The sequence below is a fragment of the Podarcis liolepis genome (genome assembly GCF_965112155.1).
Source record: "Podarcis liolepis genome assembly, chromosome: 10".
In the NCBI taxonomy this organism is placed as follows: domain Eukaryota; kingdom Metazoa; phylum Chordata; class Lepidosauria; order Squamata; family Lacertidae; genus Podarcis; species Podarcis liolepis.
The window spans coordinates 774,169-797,022 of NC_139562.1; the positions used below are offsets into that span (position 1 = coordinate 774,169).

At 44.4% G+C, this 22,854-nt stretch overlaps 2 protein-coding genes across 4 annotated transcripts in view; both read right to left on the reverse strand.

The window, feature by feature from the left end:
- Positions 1–22,854, reverse strand: part of LOC310686837 (uncharacterized protein) — a 225,745-nt gene that overhangs the window by 146,767 nt on the left and 56,124 nt on the right. The gene's annotated exons all lie outside the window — the stretch shown is intronic.
- Positions 7,492–22,854, reverse strand: part of LOC310686894 (uncharacterized protein) — a 35,848-nt gene continuing 20,485 nt past the window's right edge. Inside the window, exons 3-6 of the mRNA XM_083461389.1 lie at positions 21,398–21,653; positions 18,287–19,840; positions 11,835–12,266; positions 7,492–9,268 (exon numbers count right to left, since the gene is read on the reverse strand). Of these exons, the coding sequence (XP_083317515.1) occupies positions 12,117–12,266; positions 18,287–19,717 (1,581 nt within the window). The 5' untranslated portion in view covers positions 19,718–19,840; positions 21,398–21,653 and the 3' untranslated portion in view covers positions 7,492–9,268; positions 11,835–12,116. The remainder of the gene's footprint in view (positions 9,269–11,834; positions 12,267–18,286; positions 19,841–21,397; positions 21,654–22,854) is intronic.

The window sequence follows — 22,854 nt, forward strand, 5'->3', positions numbered from 1 at the left end:
TCTTTTTTTTATATATATAAAATTTTTATTGGTTTTACAAAAATTTTTAAGACAATACAAACATGTAAAAAGACATACAAACATGTATAGTTTCATACCCTTTTTTTCATAACCCTTATTTCTCGGACTCCCCCATACCTCCCCTTTCTGTATTGGAATCTATCCTATAAGGAGAGAGTTCCTTTGTCCACTCTTGGCTGGAAGCATCTCAGGCTAAGGAGATGTTGCTGCTTCGAGGAATGGAGTCAGAGAGAGAGAGAGAGAGAGAGAGAGAGAGAGAGAGAGAGAGAGAGAGATGGCTGCCTGCCCTGTGCTATGTTGTTAGCTGCACAGGTGAGGTCACACCCACCTCTGGTCACATGTAGAGGAAGTTTGTCCCAGCCCAGGAGGAAACAAGAAGTTCTGAGTGGCTGGCCCAGACATCCCCTTTTATGTTCACTCTAGGGATGTTGTATTTGACTGCTCTGTGTTTCACACCCCACAGTTCAAACAAAGAGCGATTGCAAGGAGCTCCAAAAAGAGCTCTCCAAATGGGGTGGATGGGCAGTAATGACAGTTCATTGTCAATGAGATCAAAGTGATGCATGTTGGGACAAAAATACCCTATCTTCATATGTACAGGCTCATGGGGTCTGAACCAGCTTTCTCTGTGTGCTCTAGGAGACCAGGGGAGAGGGAAGCTGGTCGCAGCAGGAGGGGGAGTCTCCCTGGATGCTTCAGCAGCCGGCCTCCTCTGGGTCTCCTGGCCCCCTCCTCTCCTCCCTCTGAGTCTGACCTGCCAGGTACTTCTCCCTTCCTTAAAATGCTGTTCAGTACTTCTTTCAAGGGTGCAATCGGGGTTGGATTTAGTTTTTTTATCATATTTTGCCGGAAATCCATCCGGTCCTGGGTTTTTGATTCTTTTATTACTCGTTGGATTTCGTCTTCGTCTACTGGCTCTTTCTCTCGGCCCTTTCACTTTGCACCAACCAATACTCAGCTTTATTTAGCATTTACGTAGCACATTTAAAGCATTACAAAATATAACACATATTATCTCAGTAATCTAAACAACGGCCCTTCAAGGCTGTCCAGTGTTATAATCCCCATGGATACGAAGAGTTGAGGTTGCAGGAAGAGGAGTTTGACTCACATCTCACACTTTGACTGCTACACTACATCAGTCCTTGCTGCACTCCAGATCCTGAAAACAGCTCTGTGAGTTGCCAGAGGACTGCCCACCATCCTATTCTGAACAAGGCAGCATGGGCAGTAAGCCCTCGTCAGCAACCATTGCCAGAGATGTCTGTATGGGGAACGGTGGGCTGAGCATAACACACGGAGGCAGCTCAGAGGCATCCCTGCTGGTCGCTCGCGCCAAGGGAGGTGACATCCTACCCCAGGCTCTTTCTGTGGGAATGTTTAGGGAGGCAGGAGAGGATATACTCTTTTATGATATCCTTCCTAACTTGCGTTGGCAAGTTCTATAACTTAGCAGAGTTGTTAAACAATCCCTCTTTGAAATTACACAGCAGTTAGCTAGTTGCAGGCTCGTCTGAGCCTCACTATTTAGGATTCCTGATAAGATCCCTTTTTCTATCCCTCCTAAAAGAATAGACACGACTATCTGATTAAAGTTAACATAAAACTAGTTGACTTACAATCATCCAGTTCACGATAAGATCCCTGAAGGCAGATTTAAGTTACATAACTCTATATATCGACATGAACTATCCCATAAGGGAAATAATCTCAAGTGATTGCAACTGAGCAGTCACTTCTTCCTAACTTGTAGGAACACAAAAAGGAGGAGAAGAAGAGCAGAACATGGAGGCCGTGTGCTCCTCTGTCCAAGAACAGGCCACACCTACGTGAAGTGCCATGCAGAGGAAGTCTGTCCCAGCTCAGGAGGAACTAGCAAGTCTTCTTCTGAGTGAAACAAGCATTCCCCAGCATGTACATTGTAGGAATGTTGCATTTGACTGCAGTACAATTTCACACTCCACACCTTCACTACCCAATAATCATTTGCAAGCGTACTTCTTCCAAGGCTCAGTAGTTAAGATTCTGAGCTTGAAAAACAAAACCCCTGAGATTGAAGCATCACCAGAGAAACTTCCTCATGTGCATCTCACACAACATTCTCATCTCCAGTTGGGATCACCTGAGACCTCAGAAAGAAATCATTGTTTTTGGGGGGAGTGGCGTGGAACCATGCCTGAGTCAAAAGATTACAGAGCAAAGACAGCGCTCTATTCACGTTTCATACGAAGTTGGTATGTTCCCATGAATTGTACCAGCGAGCTTCTTCACAGAATTTCACATCCCCTTATAAAGTCATGTCCAGCAATACCTTCAAGCCCAAGCAGTCTCCTGTCTCAGATGCAAGCAATCCCCTTGGCCAGCGACCACTGGACATCCTGCACCTGGCTTTCTTTTGCAAACCTCCCAGCCTCAGCAGTTCAAATTCCAGCCTACACATGCACTTATGCGCACACACTTGTCGGAAACATGTTCTCTTTTATCCAGACCAGATAACTGTCGGCATTTAAAGGGAAAGTAGAAAGATGACAGAGAACAGGATGGAAGATGTTTAAGGGTCAATCCTAGGTACACTTGGAGTGCCATCTTCCCCCTGTCTGCTCAGTCCGGTGCAGAATATACCCAGGGAAGTGGAGTCAGGGGTCAGGACTGCAACATTATTTATGTAGATGTTTTGATTAGTCCTTGACGTGCTAATTGATTTATAATCCGCAATTAGCTCTTTATGGCAGCTTCGGCAGGTCCGGCACACTTCCTCTGCGCGATCTGCTCCTTCTTTCAGTCAAGCCTCAGCAGAGTAAAACACAGCAGCAAACTGTCACTTAGATTTGATAAACACACAGAGCACAGTAATGTCCATTTACAGCTCTTTATTGCATCATTTTCTCAGAAATTTCCAGGACTCCTCGCAGCCATTATGAACTGCGTCTCTCTCTCTCAACGACCGGAGAGGAACAGACAGGAAAGCTCCTCCCAGCTTCCAAATCTGACGTCAGAATGCTGAGGCATCATGGGAAGAACTTAACCTGTTAAGTTCCAACTCCCATACCCCCTCTGCCACACATTCTGACAATACCTGCGGAACATCCACGTAACACTCAGGTTCACACTGTGCGAAACTTACCAACGCACCTGTGGCTTGGTATCTTTCCGGTGGAACACCCTTCGTTGTGCGACTGGATCGCCTGGGCACAAACCCAGATGCTTCTCCTGGTTCACCATCACTATCATGTGTGTACTCAGCATCTCTGGATTCCCCCTCTGACTTAACACGTCTTTGAATCCTCTCCATCACACTCACTGGAGAACTAGGCTCACTCTTGGCCTCTCTTTTAACACCTTGTGGAGATGCCCCACCCTGCTCCAGACCTTGGTCAGTGACCTGATCGTCATCAGCAGACTCAGCCTCTTCTTCCTCCCCCTCAGAACCTTCCTGTTCTGAATCAGAAAGACATTCTGATAGAACATCACGCTTGACAGGAGTCTTTGACCTTCCATCCTCCTCATAGAACTCAGCGTGTTTGCTGATCAGCAGTTTACTCTGATCACCTGATGGGAACGCAAACCTCCATGCACGCGCTGCTGGCTCATACCCACAGAAGATCATTTTCCGGAACTTGGATCCATCTGGCCCTTGCAAAACTTCAGGCACCGGCACAGATGCATGCGAACCAAACCTGCGCAAAAAATGAATCTGGGGTTTCCTGCCATGCAACAAACTAAACGGTGTGTCACCTACCACTGAATTGTATGTCCGATTCCAGGTGAAGCTCACATATCTGATTGCCTCCAGCCAAAACTTTGGTGGCAACCCAGAATCCTTCAGCAACACCTTTGCAGTCTGGACCAGAGCCTGACATCGGAGCTCTGCCTCCCCCCTCTGATTGGGTGAAGTCACTGTGTGACGTATCCCTTTCTTGCGAAAGAACTTCTGCAAAGCAGAACCTGTAAATTGAGCACCTCTGTCACTTATGACAGCTTGCACTTTGGTGGAAAACCTTTGTTCCACCCCCTCAATCCACCCTTTGATCAGCTGTGCTGCATCATCCTTGGATTTGAGACCATGGGTCCAAGAATTCTGCGTAAAATTATCCTGCATCGTGAGCAGAAACCTTGACCCTCCCAGACTTGGATCCTTTACAGGACCCCACAAATCAATGTGAACTAGCTCAAAAGGTTTTTCGGTTACCCTATCCACTTTTGGGTAACTGCACCCTTTTACCTTTGCATGTCTGCATGCTTCACAATCCATCGCACATCCACATTCTACAATGTGGCAACCGTTAGCGACCTCGGGTAGCGTCTGTAGTTCTTCTACAGAACCATGAGCTGTTTGTGCATGCCAAGCATGGACACATGAATCATGATTGGGAATTGTAGCACGCAGTGCTTGTGCTTTCTCAACCTTCCCCTCACCCTCCAGAGACGTTTTAAGAATGAAAAGATCATTCTGCCCCTTTTTAACCTTGGCAAGCATCCTCCCTCCTTTGGAGATTGTGCAGACGTCATCCTCAAAAGAAACCTTAAATCCCTTTTTTAACAAATAAGGCACAGATAAAAGACAGTGGTGCATCCCAGGAACGGTACAACACTCCAACGTTTCCTGTAAAATAGACATAAAGAGATTTGTAACGTTAGTCACATTTCTTTTCTGTCCATTTGCAAACAGTACAGTTTTCCCGGCCGGAATTGCCTTGCAGTTCCACATCTCGACAGCAGGGGTCTCTGGAATCAAGTTGCGATTAGCTGCAGAGTCAATAACAAAACGAAACTCTGAGCCTGTCCCACAGCTGTCTTCAGACAAAGCCAGACTAGCTGTGATCTGATACGTCTCCTCCTTGTGGTCACGTCCACCTGACTCAGTCCCCCGCCTGGCTGCTCTCCCAGGCTGGTTGCCATGGAAACCCGACTGATTCCCATGGGAGCTGACCTTGACAACATCCTGTGCAGCTGCCCTCGCTCTCTGTGGGCAGTTTCGACGTACGTGGTCAGCTGACTTGCAAATGTAGCAACGACGAACTTCAGTGGAAAAACACTGCCTGGGGCTCTTTTTAGCTGGCTTGGCCCTCCTTCTTCCGGAAAAGCACTCCTTGCCAGATCCGCCCCCTCTGAACTGCACTCCAGCAGGCACAGTGGAAAACTTTTCAAACCTGCCTTTGGAATTTTCCGCCCCCCCCCGACTTGCTCACTAGCACTCCTTGAGGCTAAATCATCAGGAACAGGGGCTCCAGCCATCTCTAGGCTTTCAGCTTCCATCTGCCCTTGGCCTCCTGCTGAGTCTTCACACAGACGTTTCAGCACTCTCCAGGCCTCACACGCAGATTCAACGCCTCCCAGGTGATGTTGCAGATTAGCATGCACACCTGCTCTCAACATGCAGATCTCAGCTCTCTCAGCTTTCTCTCTCTGCATTTTCTTCTCCAGAGAAGCAGACTTCAGCTTTCCTGCATCTCTGTCCACCAGCCCCGCACTTTCAGCAGCAGCCGGTCCGCTTGTGGACGGCTCTTTCTTGCTTACGTCCCACAAGCCAGTTGCCCAAAACCAGGCTCTCACCCTTCTGACCCAGATTTCCCACGACTGGGTGGTGAGCTCTTCAAGCTGTTCAAACGGAGCTTGAAACACCTCCTGGCCATCTGCCATGTTCTCCCGTTCTCCCAAGGGGCCCCAAGCTGTACTTACAAAACACCAGCTCTTCCGGCTCCTGCTGCGTGGAGAAACGATTTCCGCTGTTCTCAGCTCTGCTACATTCAGCACAGGCAAACCTTTGCGTCTTTCAGCTAGCTGCTTGCCTCAAATTCCGGCCTCCGCAGCATTCAGCCCAGCGTCTTTCAGCTTGCTTGCTTGCTTGCCTCAAAGACAGGCTTCAGCCTCCGTTGCGCAGAACTTCAAAGCTCCCCGACAGCCTCCAGTGACAGCTTTACGATCGGTGATTAAGGTTACCCATAACCTGTAGATGTTTTGATTAGTCCTTGACGTGCTAATTGATTTATAATCCGCAACTAGCTCTTTATGGCAGCTTCGGCAGGTCCGGCACACTTCCTCTGCGCGATCTGCTCCTTCTTTCAGTCAAGCCTCAGCAGAGTAAAACACAGCAGCAAACTGTCACTTAGATTTGATAAACACACAGAGCACAGTAATGTCCATTTACAGCTCTTTATTGCATCATTTTCTCAGAAATTTCCAGGACTCCTCGCAGCCATTATGAACTGCGTCTCTCTCTCTCAACGACCGGAGAGGAACAGACAGGAAAGCTCCTCCCAGCTTCCAAATCTGACGTCAGAATGCTGAGGCATCATGGGAACAACTTAACCTGTTAAGTTCCAACTCCCATAATTTATGCGTTGGGATTCGGCTGCAGAACTGCAGAGTTTACTAAGCACACTTGCTGGGGGAAAGTCTACACTAGCGTCCATCTGGCATACTTCTGGGCAAACATATGCAGGGTTTTATTGCAGGGTCTTCAGTAGTTTAGCCCTAAACTGAGAATTTTGGTTTGCTCCTTGGCGTATTGAGCTCCAAATTGCTGCTTGACTTCTCATGAAGCAAAGCTGCCACAAAGCACACTTGCCTCAAGGAAGACGGAGCTCACACCCACCTAACAATATGCATGCCCTGACGAAGCTAGAAGGTGCTGGGTCCCCCCCACAAAAAAAATAAAAATTATTGGTTTCCTCTTGTAATTTTGTTGTTGTTTAGTCGTTTAGTCCTGTCCGGCTCTTCGTGACTCCGTGGACCAGAGCACGCCAGGCTCTTATAATAAATAAACATAAACACAGAGAAGAACATTACATTTAACACAACTTAACAACAATAAAAATGCAAAAGATAAAAGAATATTTCCCCCCCTTCTTATTCCCTGGTATATTTACATTGCTAGAAGACTTCCTCGACACCTTCCAATCTGAATTTCATCATAACACATATTTAGCAGTTCCCATCATAACACATATATGCATCAATATCCTCTTTCATTACAAACTTCTTATCCTTACTTCCAATTGTAATCCATAATAATCATTATTATTGATCTTTCTCTATCTCTTAGCCTCATCTGTTACTTCTAGGAGTTTCTTAATTTATCTTATCGTTTACCCCACCCCTTGCGAAATCTTCAGCTCCTGCTTTCAATTACAACAAACAAGGCACGGGAGCCCTGCTTTGGGGGGGGGCACAGGAGGGCAACCTGACAGACAGAGCAACTCGGGAGGCAGCCGCTCAAGTGCATCCCCCCCCCAGCAGCCAACTCTGCCCCCTCACTTGTTGGCTCGCCTGCCTCCGTTCCGCCCCGTCTTCTTCCAAGCCTGCCTCCTCCAGCCGAGAGCGAGGTGGCAAAGCGTGGGCACTGGGGCAGCCTGCCCCCACCGTCACCGCTTTGGTTTGCCTCAATTAAATATCCACACCCCAATTAAATACCCAATCATAATACTTCAATTAAAAAACTAAAAAAACTAAAATAAAAAAGATCAAATTATAGTCCAAATTGTATTTATTAATTTCTTGGGGCTCCCCACGGTCTGGATCTCTGGAGCAGATCTCCACATCTTAGTTCTGCTTCTCCTTGTGCTTTCCATATTTTCCACATTTTGTTTCCATTATTCCACATCTTGATATTTGTTGTTGAGTCGTTTAGTCGTGTCCGACTCTTCGTGACCCCCTGGACCAGAGCACGCCAGGCCCTCCTGTCTTACACTGCCTCCCGCAGTTTGGTCAAACTCATGTTAGTGGCTTCGAGAACACTGTCCCACCATCTCGTCCTCTCTTGTCCCCTTCTCCTTGGGCCCTCCATCTTTCCCAACATCAGGGTCTTTTCCAGGAAGTCTTCTCTTCTCCTGAGGTGGCCAAAGTCTTGGAGCCTCAGCTTCAGGATCTGTCCTTCCAGTGAACACTCAAGATTTTTTTTTGAAAATCAATAAAAATTATTAAAAATAAAATAAAATCCACACCCCAGGATATTTCCCCTATCACCTCTTTTCCACCTGAGCCTCAGCCCCATACCTAAAACCCAGACATCCTCCAGTATGCCAGGATTGTGACTCCTGCCCTCAGGAAACAAAATAGCTCCCCCCCCAATGCTTAGGTGCCCTGAGGGCTGTGCAGGACCCCCAATCCTTGAAATGAAAAAGGGAGGGGCTAAGGAACCCTGAAGGGAGCAGGCAGGGAGGGGGCTGCACAGGATCCAGAAGCTCCTTCTCGCTGATCCCCCCCCCATGAAGTTCCTTTAAGACCCCACGTTTCAGGGGGCAGGCTCACCTGCAGCGAAACAAAATGCAGCTGCCCTGGTCGAGTGGAGCCAGGCTGGGGGGCACCGTGGGGACCCTGGAAATGCGCCCCTAGAAGAAATGCGCCTCCCCAGTTGGAGGCAGCCCTCCTTCTGAAACACCAAGAGAGTAAACGGGCAGTTCTCTGAATGGAGAGGAGCAGAAAGCGGAGTCCCCTCAAGATCAGTATTGGGACTTGTGGCTTTTCAACTTCTTCATAAATGACCTAGACTTAGGAGGGAGCAGGGAGGGGGCAAAGTTTGCTGATGGCAGTAAATGTCCTGGGGTACATGAGTGAACGTGGGGCCCCCAGGAGACTTCCCTAGTATCTGCAGCCCCTCCTTCTCTCTCTTGAAATTAGGCTTGGGGGGAAATCCAACATTCAATTTCAGTATTCCAAGTTTTCTTCAGAACGAGCATGGCAGGAGGCAGCGATGAAGTTCTGGTGAAGAAGCAGTGCTTGGAGATCATGTGGTGGGGGGGGTGAGAGAGTTTGGTGAAAAACAAAGGTACTTTCATCTAAAATTATACTCACTATTGTGAGATGCTTCCTTCTTTCATTATTATAATGTTTTACATATAAACACCAGAACTTCACATATACCTCATGCTTTTAGGAATGATTTCCTGCTGAGTTCATTGCTCAGAGTGGACTCTGAGGGGAAGACGTCCCACACTCCATACATCTAAATGGGTTCTCCCATGTGAGAGTCCTGGGATGTTCCTTGATCACTCTATTATAAATAAAGCACTTTTTGCAATCTTTTCATTTAAACTGCTTCTCCCCTCTGAGTTTGTTGATGGTTTGAAGGATTTCAACTCTTAAAGTTCTTCCAGTCCATAAGTCTTTTGATTCTGAACTTCCACTAAGAGGAACCTCTATCTACTTTCTTGATATTTGTATGGTTTGTCTTTTGTGTGAGTTTGTTGACAAAAATCAAGGGTTCCACTCTGACTGAAGCTCCTTCCACAGTCCATACCTTTAAATACTTTCTTTCTTTTTTTAAATAAATTTTTATTGGTTTTCCAAACACAAAATAAACACAAACAATATACAATACATAGACATACACACATATAAACATGTATAATTTCATAACCATCTTTTCATAAACCTTACTTCCCGGACTTCCCCATACCTCCCCCTTTCTGCATCCTTGTTTTATATTTCTTCAGCAACTCCTCAGTTAACTAATTATTCAATTCAATTTCTTTTAAATTCTTCTTAAACTTATTGATTACAGCTGCAGTTCTCTGTTTCCCAACCCCTTGACATTTAACACTCCTGAATTTTACACAAGTTCTAAGATATACTTTGAATTTCTTCCAATCTTCTTCCACTGTCTCTTTCCCCTGGTCACGGATTCTGCCAGTCATCTCCGCCAGTCCCATGTAGTCAATCACCTTCGTCTGCCATTCTTCCAGCGTGGGTAGTTCTTGTGTCTTCCAATACTTTGCTAGGAGAATCCTTGCTGCTGTGGTCGCATACATAAAAAACGTCCTATCCTTCCTTCTCACCAATTGGCCGACGATGCCCAGGAGAAAAGCTTCAGGTTTTTTAGGGAAGGTCCATTTAAGAACCTTCTTAATTTCATTATAGATCATTTCCCAGAAAGCTTTTATCCTCGGGCAGGTCCACCAAAGGTGGTAAAAGGTACCTTCAGTCTCATTACATTTCCAGCATTTATTATTGGGCAAATGATAAATTTTTGCAAGCTTGACTGGGGTCATGTACCACCTGTACCTCATTTTCATAATGTTTTCTCTTAAGGCATTACATGCCGTAAATTTAGTACCGGTGGTCCATAACTTTTCCCAGTCAGCGAACATAATTTCATGGCCAATATCTTGTGCCCATTTTATCATAGCTGATTTCACCGTTTCATCTTGTGTATTCCATTTCAACAGCAAGTTATACATTCTCGACAAATTCTTAGTATTGGGTTCTAGCAGTTCTGTTTCTAATTTTGACCTCTCCATCTAGAAGCCTATTTTCCTGTCCTGTTTAAATATCTCATTTATCTGAAGGTAGTGCAATCAGTCTCGTACTTTGGACTTTAATTTCTCATAACTCTGTAATTTAACTTTTTCCCCATCTTGTTCTAAAATTTCACAGTATTTTGGCCATTTAGACTCCATATTAAGTTTTTTCACCTCTTTAGGTTCCATTGGTGACAACCACCTGGGAGTTTTACTTTCCAATAAGTCTTTATACCGCATCCAAACATTGTATAATGCTTTCCTAACAATATGGTTTTTGAAACCTTTATGCAATTTTACCTTATCATACTATATATATGCATGTCAGCCAAATCTATTGTCAAACCTTCCAGATCCAAAATGTCTGTATTCTCAAGAAGCAGCCAATGTTTCAGCCAGCAGAAAGCCACCGATTCATAGTAGAGTCTTAAGTCCGGCAGGGCAAACCCCCCTCTATCTTTTGCATCAGTTAAAATCTTAAATTTTATTCTGGGCTTTTTGCCCTGCCAGACAAATTTAGATATGTCTTTCTGCCACTTCTTGAAACAGTCCATCTTGTCCAAAATCTGCAACGTCTGGAATAAAAACAACATTCTAGGCAATACATTCATCTTGATAACAGCAATTTGGCCTAACAAAGAGAGTCTCAACCTTGACCATATTTCTAGATCTTTCTTTACCTCTGTCCAACATTTGTCATAATTGTCCTTAAATAAGTTCACATTCTTAGATGTTAAGTTTACCCCCAGGTACTTCACTTTTTTCGTTATCACTAAACCTGTTTCACTCTGAAACTTCTCTTTTTCAGTCAATGTTAGATTTTTCTCCAACACTTTCGTTTTCTGTTTGTTCAGTTTAAATCCTGCTACTTGACCAAATATCTCAATTAGTTCTAATACTCTTTTAGTACTAGTACCTGGCTGTTGCAAGGTCAATACTAGATCATCTGCAAATGCCCTTAGCTTGTAATGTCTAGCTCCGACCTGAACTCCTTTAACCAACTGGTCCCCTCTGATCATGTTTAACAAAACCTCCAGGACTGATATAAAAAGTAAAGGGGATATTGGGCATCCCTGTCGTGTACCTTTTTCTATAGGTATTTCTTCCGTAACCACATTATTTACAATTAACTTTGCTTTTTGTTTAGAATATATTGCACCTATACCGTTTTCAAAACCTTGGCCTACCCCCATCCCTTGGAGATTTTTCTTCATAAAGCTCCAGCAAATATTATCAAAGGCTTTCTCCGCATCCACAAAAATTAAAACAGCCTTCCTATTAATGTCCACTTCTAACAGTTCCAAAATGTCTATAATGTTCCTCACATTGTCTGACATGTGTCTCCCTGGAAGAAAGCCAGTTTGGTCCTTATGAATCTCCCCTACCAGCACTCTCTTCAGTCTTTTTGCCAAAATGTCTGCAAAAATTTTGTAATCCACATTAAGTAGTGATATAGGGCGGTAGTTTTTAACCTGGTTCTTTTCAGTCTCAGTTTTCGGTATAAGTGAAATAAAAGCTTCATTACTACTTTATAGTCTAGATAGTCCATTAAAGTCTCATGCAACCTTTAAATACTTTCTCCCCTGTGTGTCTGCTGATGTTTTCTAAGATTTCCACTCTGAGTGAAGCAGTTACTGTACTCCATACATTGAAATGGTTTCTCCCCTGTGTGTGTCCGTTGATGTGATCTAAGCTTTCCATTATCACCAAAGGTCTTTCTGCACTCCATACATTTATATGGTTTCTCTCCTGTGTGAGTCTGTTGATGTTTCCTAAGGCTTCCATTTTCACTAAATCTCTTTCCACACTTTATACATTTAAATAGTTTCTTACCTATGTGAGTCTGTTGATGTATTCTCAGGTTTCCACTATAACTGAAGCTCTTTCCACACTCCACACATGTAAATGGTTTCTCTCCTGTGTGAGTCCGTTGATCTGATCTAAGGCTTGTATTACAACGGAAACTCTTGCTCTGTAGGGGTACTCTGTAGTCGCTTGGTAGGGGTACTGTTAAACTTGACTTTTTAAACATTACTCTAGCGAACTGCATTTACTGCCCATCAGTGGACAATTTATTATCAGTAAGGTGCTTTGCTCGTCAAGGCATAACTGTGCGTTTCTTAAAGTCAATGTTTGAGTTTTTCGAGGGGAACAAATGTCTATTGTATGCCCGGGAATCTGATGGTTCATATAGACTGTACTTTTGCACCTACTCACAATCGCCTATAAATTGCAGAGCAGCACAGTCAAGCCAGGGGTTGAGGAATGTAAGGCCACATTCCGGGTGTGTCCATGAGGCACACAGAATTCTGGGACATCTGAATTTTGCTGGTGTAATTAAGACAAAGAATATTGTTAATGGTCTCAAATTAAAACCATGTAAATTCTTTATGCAATGTCTATCCTGTTGCAAGAATAAGATTAAGGTTGCACGCAAGGGTAAGTGCTCAGATAGGAAAGTAACTGAGCCATTTGAGCGTGTACATTGTGATTTAGTTGGACCACTCCCACCATCATTAGGAGGTTCTAAGTACTGGCTTACCCTGATAGACCAGTATAGCAGATATTGTTGGATTTATGCAATAGTTGAGAAGTCCCAAGCATTTGAGAAGTACAAAGTTTTTTGCAACTGGGTAAAAACGCACTTTAACAAACCTATTAAGAACCTGTTTTCTGACCGGGGCGGGGAATTTGTTTCTGCGGATTTTGAGAAATTCCTGGAAGCGCAGAAGAAGAAGAAGAAGAAGAAGAGTTTGGATTTGATATCCCGCCTTTCACTCCCCTTCAGGAGTCTCAAAGCGGCTAACAATCTCCTTTCCCTTCCTCCCCCACAACAAACAGTCTGTGAGGTGACTGGGGCTGAGAGACTTTAGAGAAGTGTGACTGGCCCAAGGTCACCCAGCAGCTGCATGTGGAGGAGCGGAGACGCGAACCCGGTTACCCAGATTACGTGACTACCACTCTTAACCACTACACCACACTGACTACAGGGGAGTACTCATGAGTTATCTTGCCCCCGAAGTCCCTGGCAAAATGGGCTTGTGGAGGTTGTGCAGCGTGACCTGCAGGCAGGGGTTAAAACTTATCTGCACGATGCCAATCTGCCCAAAGTCTTTTGGGCTGAAGCACTCAATGCCTTTTGTTATGTTAGAAATCGCAGTTATTCTGGTTTAGATGTCACCCCCTATGAGAAGTTGTTTAAAAAACGCCCTAATCTGAAATACCTACATATTTGGGGTTCAGATGTAATAATGCATTATCCCGCTAAGCAGAAATTGGGTGAGCGTAGTGTTCAGGGAAAATTAATGTGCTACCAGCAGGGGGCGTACAGAATTTACATACCAGCAACTGGCAAATTTCATATTACCAGAAGCATGATACAAACTGTAAATTGGAATGGAGTTGCTGTTTTCCAAGATACTAATGGTATAGATAATACAGAAGAAGAAGCAGCCGCAGCCGCAGGAAATGGTGCTTCTGAATTAATGGGAAAAGATGAAAAGCCTGTTGAATTTGCTAATTTGTTTGATGATTTAAAGTCACAGGCACCCGAGGGGAGGTTATATTCTCTTGAGTTTTCTGACCGTGGGCTTAGCCCACAGGCATCTCTTCAGCCTGACAATGATGATTTACAACCTGAAACTAGTAGTTCACTTAGTCCCATTAAGTCTGAGGAGTCTGACTCTCCTTCCGGACTGAGGCGTTCAGATAGAAAGAGGCAGAAGCCACAACATTTTGCAGATGAACATTTTAATACTGTGTATGCCAATAAGGCGGTTTTTGAGCCAAAAAGCTACAATGATGTTCAGAATTTACCTAAGCACCAAGCTGCGAATTGGTATAAAGCTATGAACTCTGAGATAGCTTCTTTAAAAGAGCACAACACTTGGACTTCCGGGTTGGCGCGACTGGCTAATGGCAGATTCCCTCCGAGCTCCGGAGGGAATCGGCGTGGCAGGGGACTGGGTCTTGCCGTGCTGGCGACACGGTGACCCTTAAAAACCACGGGCACGGAGCCCGTGGACATAGTGACTCGGCGGGCACCGTAAGCGCCCTTCCGACTCGTGAAAGAGCCTTTTTAAAGGCTTCAGATCGGGTGCCAGGGAGCGGCGTGGTGCTGTGAGTCCTCCGCTCCCCCTGCCGAGCGAAGCCGCATGCCATTCTTCGGTCAGCGCTGACTTCTTCCTGCTAAATTTGGACTTAAAAGCAAGAACATCAACCCGTGAGTAATTTGAAAATTGGATTACAATATTTTCGGTCTTGGATTTGGCACGAGCGGGGGAGCCGAAAAAAAAAGGAAGTCCGTCTCCCCCCTATTGTAAACAGTGCAAAGCAAGGACTTATCAACTAAAGTTGTGTGATTGGATAAGGATACTAATTCCACAGATTTAAAACGACTAAGCTAATGTGCTGGAGGACTAGAGTTTACCTTGTTTGAATCAAGTACCACTTTTCTCAAGCCCGGGAGCAACCCGAGTTAAGAGCCTGCTGAGGACATACAGGAATCTTTGACAGCTGTCAAACTAGCTGTCAAAGTTGGAAAAACTGAAAATTGAAACTCTAACTGATTAAATTGCTACAAAATATTGAAAACAAAGAAAGATTGTTACAAACAAATTTGACTTTTGGATCGGAAGGGAAAAGAACACTAAGTAACCAGAATCCTTCTAGAGGGGATCCTTGGACATTACAAGAATGGAGCTAAAATGGGGAATACAGGAAATACGTGCTGGCTTGGAGAAGCTGACTTCTCTCGTGGGAAAATTGTTAGAGATGAATGAGAAAGGCCTTGTTTTGTCTACGAGCCCTTCAAACCCGAAGTTATCTGAAAATACACCAACTGAATTGGAAAAGGATTCATTGTCCAAAACACAGGCAGCTGGACAAGAAAAAGAACCAAAGATTGAGGAGGGAAAGACATCTGCCAAGCAAGAGGAGCTGAAAGAAGGGATGGCTGAGACATCACAGAAGAGAGAAGAGAGACGGAGATCTGCTAAGAAGAAACTCAAATTGACCAAGGTGAAAGTTGGACTATTTGGGACATTTAGATTTATGAAACAGCGCTGGAGCACCATCTTTAAACAAGTAGGTCTCGTTGGAAGAATTATGGTCAGCATGGAGAAAATACCTCTTCGATCCTGGGAGTTAAGTATGAGAGACTTTCAAAGAAATCGGCTGAAAGGGACTGTGAGAGATTTGCGTGCCTCGGACGTAAGATCACCAGGCTAAAAAGATGGACTAAATGTATTTTGGTGAAGGATTGAAACCGGGGAGAGAAGGGTGGGATTTAACAGTCCGAAGGGGGTTTGTATTTTTTTTTTTTGCTTTTGCAGTATAAAAATTATAGGTTTTTTATTATTATAAGAATGGGGAATTCGTGGAGGGGAAATAGTGGCAACTTTAGGAAAGGTATCTTTTTTAGTTTTACACTTACATTTTTGGTTTTTTTTTCTATATATAGGGTTAAGGTATATATTTTAATAAAATGCTAAGGTATAACAATGAATTAAAGTTCAATTCTACTATAAAGAACTATTTTAATTAAATTAGGGTTAAGTGATTTTAATAAACTAAGTTTCAGGATATTAAGGGGAAAACTTGCTTGAATAAATAATCAGAGCTGGAAAACAATAAGGGGAAACGTGGGGAAGTTCTGAAAAGAAGTTACTGAAAATGTGTGTTAAAAGGTGGAAATTCTCTTTGTTGTTTTTTGTTTTTTCTTCTTCTGGTTTTCTTACTTTTTTCTCATTTTTCTATTTTTTTCTCTGCTTTGTTATGTAACCTTTTGAAAATTTAATAAAGATTATTATAAAAAAATAAAATAAAAGAGCACAACACTTGGTCTCTTGTACCACAAACCCCAGATATGAGACTTATTGATTCAAAATGGGTTTATAGAGTTAAAATGAATGACAAAAATGAAATTGTAAGGTACAAGGCTAGATTAGTTGCTAGGGGTTTTCAACAAATTCCAGGCGAAGATTATGATTTGTGTTATTCACCAAGTGTAAAATATGAAACAGTTAAGCTTTTGTTAAAAGATGCATCACAACGTGGACATTCTGTTTATCACCTAGATATAAAAACTGCACATTTGTTTGCAGATTTAAAAGAACAAATTTTTATGCGTGTTCCTGAAGGCATAGATGCCGCTGAAGGTTTGGTATGCAAATTAAATAAATCCCTTTATGGTCTGCACCAAAGTGGAAGGAATTGGCACCAAACTTTAGCAAAAGAATTGCTGGATATTGGTTTTTCAAAAGGAAAGGCAGACAATTGTGTGTTTAAAAGGAAAGGGCAAACTCTGTAGCAAAAATATGTGTGTATGTAGATGACGTGTTAATTTCTACAAAAACTAAACAGGAATATGAACAGGTAGTAACACAGTTACAGAAGAAATTTGATGTGGTGGAATTAAAGGTAAAGGTAAAGGTACCCCTGCCCATACCGGCCAGTCTTGACAGACTCTGGGGTTGTGCGCCCATCTCACTCAAGAGGCCGGGGGCCAGCGCTGTCCGGAGACATTTCCGGGTCACGTGGCCAGCGTGACAAAGCTGCATCTGGCGAGCCAGCGCAGCACACGGAAACGCCGTTTACCTTCCCGCCAGTAAGCGGTCCCTATTTATGTACTTGCACCCAGAGGTGCTTTCGAACTGCTAGGTTGGCAGGCGCTGGGACTGAGCAATGGGAGCGCACCCCGCCGCGGGGATTCGAACCGCCGACCTTTCGATCGGCAAGCCCTAGGCGCTGAGGCTTTTACCCACAGCGCCACGCGCGTCCCTCAGTGGTGGAATTAGGCATAGCTAAAAATTACTTATCCATGCAAATTGAGAAAGGCAAAAATGGATCTTTCCTGGTTCATCAAACTGCAAAAATTGATGACCTTGTTGAAATGCTATGTTTAGAAAATGCAAATGGGGAGCAAACGCCTATGGTGTGTGGTTTCACCTTTACAGGTGAAGATAAGCCATTTCCTAACAAAACTCTGTATCGTTCTGCTATAGGCAAGCTAAATTTTATTCAAAGAATCTCAAGACCAGATATAACTTATGCTTTTCACTTTCTGGCAAAATTTGTGGAAAAGCCCACTACGCAATGTTTCTCTGCTCTTAAGAGAGTGGTGATGTACCTTAAACATACCAAACATTATAGGTTGCAGTTTACATCAAGTATTGACAAAGGTTTTGAAATTTTCTGCGATGCATCTCATGCAGTGGTACAAAATAATTGCAGGGATGTGTCTGGTATGGTGTTTTGTTATAACGGTTGTCCATTTGAATGGAAGTCCCAGACACAAACGATTATTTGTCTCTCCACAGCAGAGAGTGAATTATGTGCATGTGTTCAGGCCACTCGTGATGTGGAATGGTATCTGCAGGTATTCGCAGACCTACAGGTGCAAGTAACACTACCAGTAAGAGTTTACCTTGATTCCCAGAGTGGACTCGCTATCCTGTGTTCAGAGACCAATACGCAGTGCACTAGAGTCTTAAGATTACGTTTACAGTTTGTAAAGAAACTAATTGCTGACAAAATGGTTGTATTTGAATATGTTCCAGGTGACAATCAAATTGCAGACATTTTTACAAAAGCACTTCCAAAGGTTACACATGAAAGACATGTACAAAATATGCTTTATGTTTTTGTTCCACAATGATGAACCACAGGGGAAATGTTGAATGGTTACTTTAAATGTAAAGGTTCATCATTGTTCCACCCAATGTGTATGTCTTTAAGGGGCCGGAGCAAGATAACAAGACCCAGCTTTACAGCTGTGAAACATAGCAGGTGCTGCTGAGTTGTATTGATTAAGCTGTGTTGACAATTGGGTGTAGTATATAAGGAGCAGCACCTAGCTCTCCCATTGCCCTGGGGGATGGGGTGGTGGTTGAGTCATGTTTGTTTGTTGATGTATTTAGTGTATAAGGAGTTTTTGTTTTTGTAATTAAAACCTTGTTTAAGTTATTTTTGAGTCCTTTTTTTAACTGCATGGTCTCCCCAGCAAGCTCTCTGCAGCACTACCATACTGCAAATAGCCAACACTTTCCACACTCCATGCATTCAAATGGTTTCTCCCCTGTGTGAGTCCGTTGATGATTTCTAAGGTGTGTACTCTGACTGAAGCTCTTTCCACACTCCATGCATTTAAATGGTTTCTCCCCTGTGTGAGTCCGTTGATGTCTTCTAAGGTTTCCACTTTCTTTAAAGCTCTTTCCACACTCCATACATTTATATGGTTTCTCCCCTGTGTGAGTCCGTTGATGTGATCTAAGCTCTTCACTCTGACTGAAGCTCTTTCCACACTCCATGCATTTAAATGGTTTCTCCCCTGTGTGAATCCGTTGATGATTTCTAAGGTGTGCACTCTGACTGAAGCTCTTTCCACACTCCATGCATTTAAATGGTTTCTCCCCTGTGTGAGTCCGTTGATGTCTTCTAAGGCTTCCACTTTCATTAAAGCTCATTCCACACTCCATGCATTTATATGGTTTCTCCCCTGTGTGAGTCCGTTGATGATTTCTAAGGTCTGCATTCTGACTGAAGCTCTTTCCACACTCCATGCATTTAAATGGTTTCTCCCCTGTGTGAGTCCGTTGATGTCTTCTAAGGTTTCCACTTTCTTTAAAGCTCTTTCCACACTCCATACATTTATATGGTTTCTCCCCTGTGTGAGTCTGTTGATGTCTTCTAAGCTCTCCACTCCGACCGAAGCTCTTTCCACACTCCATACATTCATATGGTTTCTCCCCTGTGTGAATCCGTTGATGATTTCGAAGGTGTTCACTCTGACCGAAGCTCTTTCCACACTCCATACATTTATATGGTTTCTCCCCTGTGTGAGTCCGTTGATGTGATCTAAGCTGTCCACTCTGACCGAAGCTCTTTCCACACTCCATACATTTATATGGTTTCTCCCCTGTGTGAGTCCGTTGATGTGATCTAAGGTCTGCATTCTGACTGAAGCTTTTTCCACATTCTATACATTTATATGGTTTCACCCCTGTGTGAGTCTGTTGATGTGTTCTAAGGCTTCCACTATTACTAAAACTCTTTTCACACTCCATACACTGAAACGGTTTCTCCCCTGTGTGAGTCCGTTGATGTTGTCTAAGGTGTCCACTCTGACTGAATCTCTTTCCACACTCGATGCATTGAAATGGTTTCTCCCCTGTTTGAGTCCGTTGATGTTGTCTAAGGTGTCCACTCTGACTGAATCTCTTTCCACACTCGATGCATTGAAATGGTTTCTCCCCTGTGTGAGTCCGTTGATGTTGTCTAAGGCTTCCACTATCATTAAAGCTCTTTCCACACTCCGTACATAAATATAGTTTTTCCCCTGTGTGAGTCCGCTGGTGTGTTCTAAGTTTTGCATTGAAAGAGAAGCTCTTTCCGCACTCCATACCTTTAAGTGGGTAATTTCCTTTTTGTGTTTGTTGATGTGAACTAGGTGTGCTCATTCAGTGTAGCATATTCCACATTTCACACATTTTAATGGCTATTCCTAATGAAACGAAAGGTGCCCTGTCCCCTGCAATTCTGTCTTCTCCATCCCCTTTTTCAGAGTGGGCAGAAAGGAAATCCTGTTTGGGCTTCAGGAAAAAGAACACACACAAAAAAGGATGCATCAATCGCCATCAGCACCTTCTCTTATTTCAACATCTCCTACATTCTCCCATGTCCTCCCCATGTTCCCGATTTTTAGGAATTGAAAATGGTATGATGTCTAATGGTAGTAATGCATCAGGAACCTTTCATAATCCTCAGTCATCTTTAATAACACAGCATCATCTTGGAATACTGTTGTCCTGTGGGACTGCATTTCAAATCAAGTGGTTGCCCCTGTTTCCACCTCTAGTTCTTCATGAATCACCTGCACAGTCCCACTGACCTCAGGAGGTCGATATGGACCATTTTGGGAGACCCAGGCCTTCATCTCTTCCAGGGACTTTGGTCTGGGTCAGTCAGAGAACTAGTGACAAGGCTTGGTGCCTGGGGTCAGCTGAATGGGTGCTCAGGGAAGCTCCTGTTGTTGGAGATGGACCTCTGTCTACATGCCTCACGTTGCATGGAGAGAACAGGAGAAGCAGAAGGAGAGCAGCTGGCAAATGGGAATCCCAGGCAGAAACACCCACCCCAATGGTTCTTTATAATGATGATGTGCTGCCTGATCCTCTGCTTGTCTTCTGACAGAGGACTATCCTAATCTGGCGCTGAAAAGCAGGATATTCAAGGCGAGGAGATAACTGTACTTAATGGTAGGTAGACATATTGGTCTGACACAGTTGAAGTAAAAAAATTAACAAAAATAGTCCAGTAGCAACTTAGGGTCTTGGGAGAAAAGTAATGACAAACCTAGACAGCATCTTTAAAAGCAGAGACATCACCTTGCCAAGAAAGGTCCTTATACTTCAAGCTCTGGTTTTCCCAGTAGTGATGTATGGAAGTGAGAGCTGGACCATAAAGAAGGCTGATCGCCGAAGAATTGATGCTTTTGAATTCTGGTGCTGGAGGGGACTCTTGAGAGTCCCATGGACTGCAAGAAGATCAAACGTATCCATTCTTAAGGAAATCAGCCCTGAGTGCTCACTGGAAGGAGAGATCCTGAAGCTGAGGCTCCAAGACTTTGGCCACCGCCTGAGAAGAGAAGACTCCCTGGAAAAGACCCTGATGTTGGGAAAGATGGAGGGCACAAGGAGAAGGGGACGACGGAGGACAAGATGGTGGGACAGTGTTCTCGAAGCTACCAGCATGAGGGAGGCAGTGGAAGACAGGAGTGCCTGGCGTGCTCTGGTCCAGGGGGTCACGAAGAGTTGGACACGACTAATCGACTAAAAAACAACAACAGCAACTTAGGGAACAACTAAGTTTGTTCTAGGTATAACCTTTTGTGTGCATGCAAACTTCTTCATATAGTGAAGGGTAGTAGGAGATGGTAGTAGGAGTACCTTCTGAGAAAAACCCCACCCCACCCTCCCACGATATACAAGGCTCTGGTGACATCTGTGTCAGTGTATCTGAAGAAGTGTGCATGCACACGAAAGCTTTTATCTAGAACAATCATAGTTGTTTTCTAAGGTGCTACTGGACTATTTTTTAATTTTTTATTTCAACTACATCAGACCAATACGGCTACCTACCTGAATCTAGATGTCATGGGGTGTTGGGGAGCAGTAGTTCCTTTGGTGGGGGGCATGTCCTGCACCTCCTGGGGTCATTTTTCCACCCTTGGTCCCCACCCTGCACTCAGCTCTCACCTGTGGCTTCCAGAAGCTGTCAGCATGCAACAGGGGTTCAAGCAACGGCTTCAACCGGCCGGCTAAACCAGGTGAGGAAAGCTGATGGGTCTCAAATCCTTGGGGGGCTGGGGAATTCTGCTGCACCTGAAGTCAAGCCCTGGTGGATGGAGAGGAGGAGAACAACAGTCAATCCCACAGTCCAGAAGGCAGATTCTGCCCGTGCGGAAGAGGAACGTGAAGGGCAGGTGGGGCACGTCCACCTGGAGGCTTGTTATCTAGTCCCAGGGTTACTCTGACATTGAATTATATATAAAATACAGTATTGAAATGCGCCTGCTCCCACTTCCTATTCTGATATTACTCTACTGTTTGTCTGTTTCTTACTTGAGTGCTGTTTTGGCCCCTGCCTTGGCCCTGTGGACCTGAAGGAGCATCTTCACCCCCATCGCTCAGTCTGGACAGGGAGGTCCTCCTCCGAGGGTCTTCTGCTGGTTCTCTTGCTGTTAGAAGTGAAGTTCCAGGGAACCAGGCAGAGGGCCTCCTGCCCCATGGAATGCCCTCCCTTCAGAGGGCAAGGAAACAGGCAACCATCTGACATTTAGAAGACAGCTGTAGAAGACAGCTGTAGAAGACAGGTTTTTAATATTTGATGTTTTACTGTTATGTTTATGTACTGTAGGGACGCGGGTGGCTTTGTGGGTTAAACCACAGAGCCTAGGGCTTGCCGATCAGGAGGTCGGAGATTCGAATCCCCGCGACGGGGTGAGCTCCCGTTGCTCCTGCCATCCTAGCAGTTTGAAAGCATGTCAAAGTGCAAGTAGATAAATAGGTACTGCTCTGGCGGGAAGGTAAACGGCATTTCCGTGTGCTGCTCTGGTTCGCCAGAAGCGGCTTAGTCATGCTGGCCACATGACCCGGAAGTTGTACGCCGGCTCCCTCGGCCAGTAAAGCAAGATGAGCGCCACAACCCCAGAGTCGGCCACGACTGGACCTAATGGTCAGGGGTCCCTTTACCTTTACCTATATGTACTGTAAGTTGCCCAGAGCGGCTGTGGGAAAAGAAGAATACTATGACGCCTAGAGTGGTACCTCGAGTTACAGGCGCTTCAGCTTACAGACTCTGCTAACCCAGAAATAGTACCATTTGTTAAGAACTTTGCTTCAGGATGAGAACAGAAATCGCACGGCGGCAGCAGGAGGCCCCATTAGCTAAAGTGGTGCTCCAGGTTAAGAACAGATTTTTTGTAGTTATTTTGGATTTTTTACTGCAAAATTAGCTTATGAAATATTACGGGTGGAGAAAATCACAGGGTTGCCGTAAATTATAATCCCACCCACAAACTCTCATTCACACACAG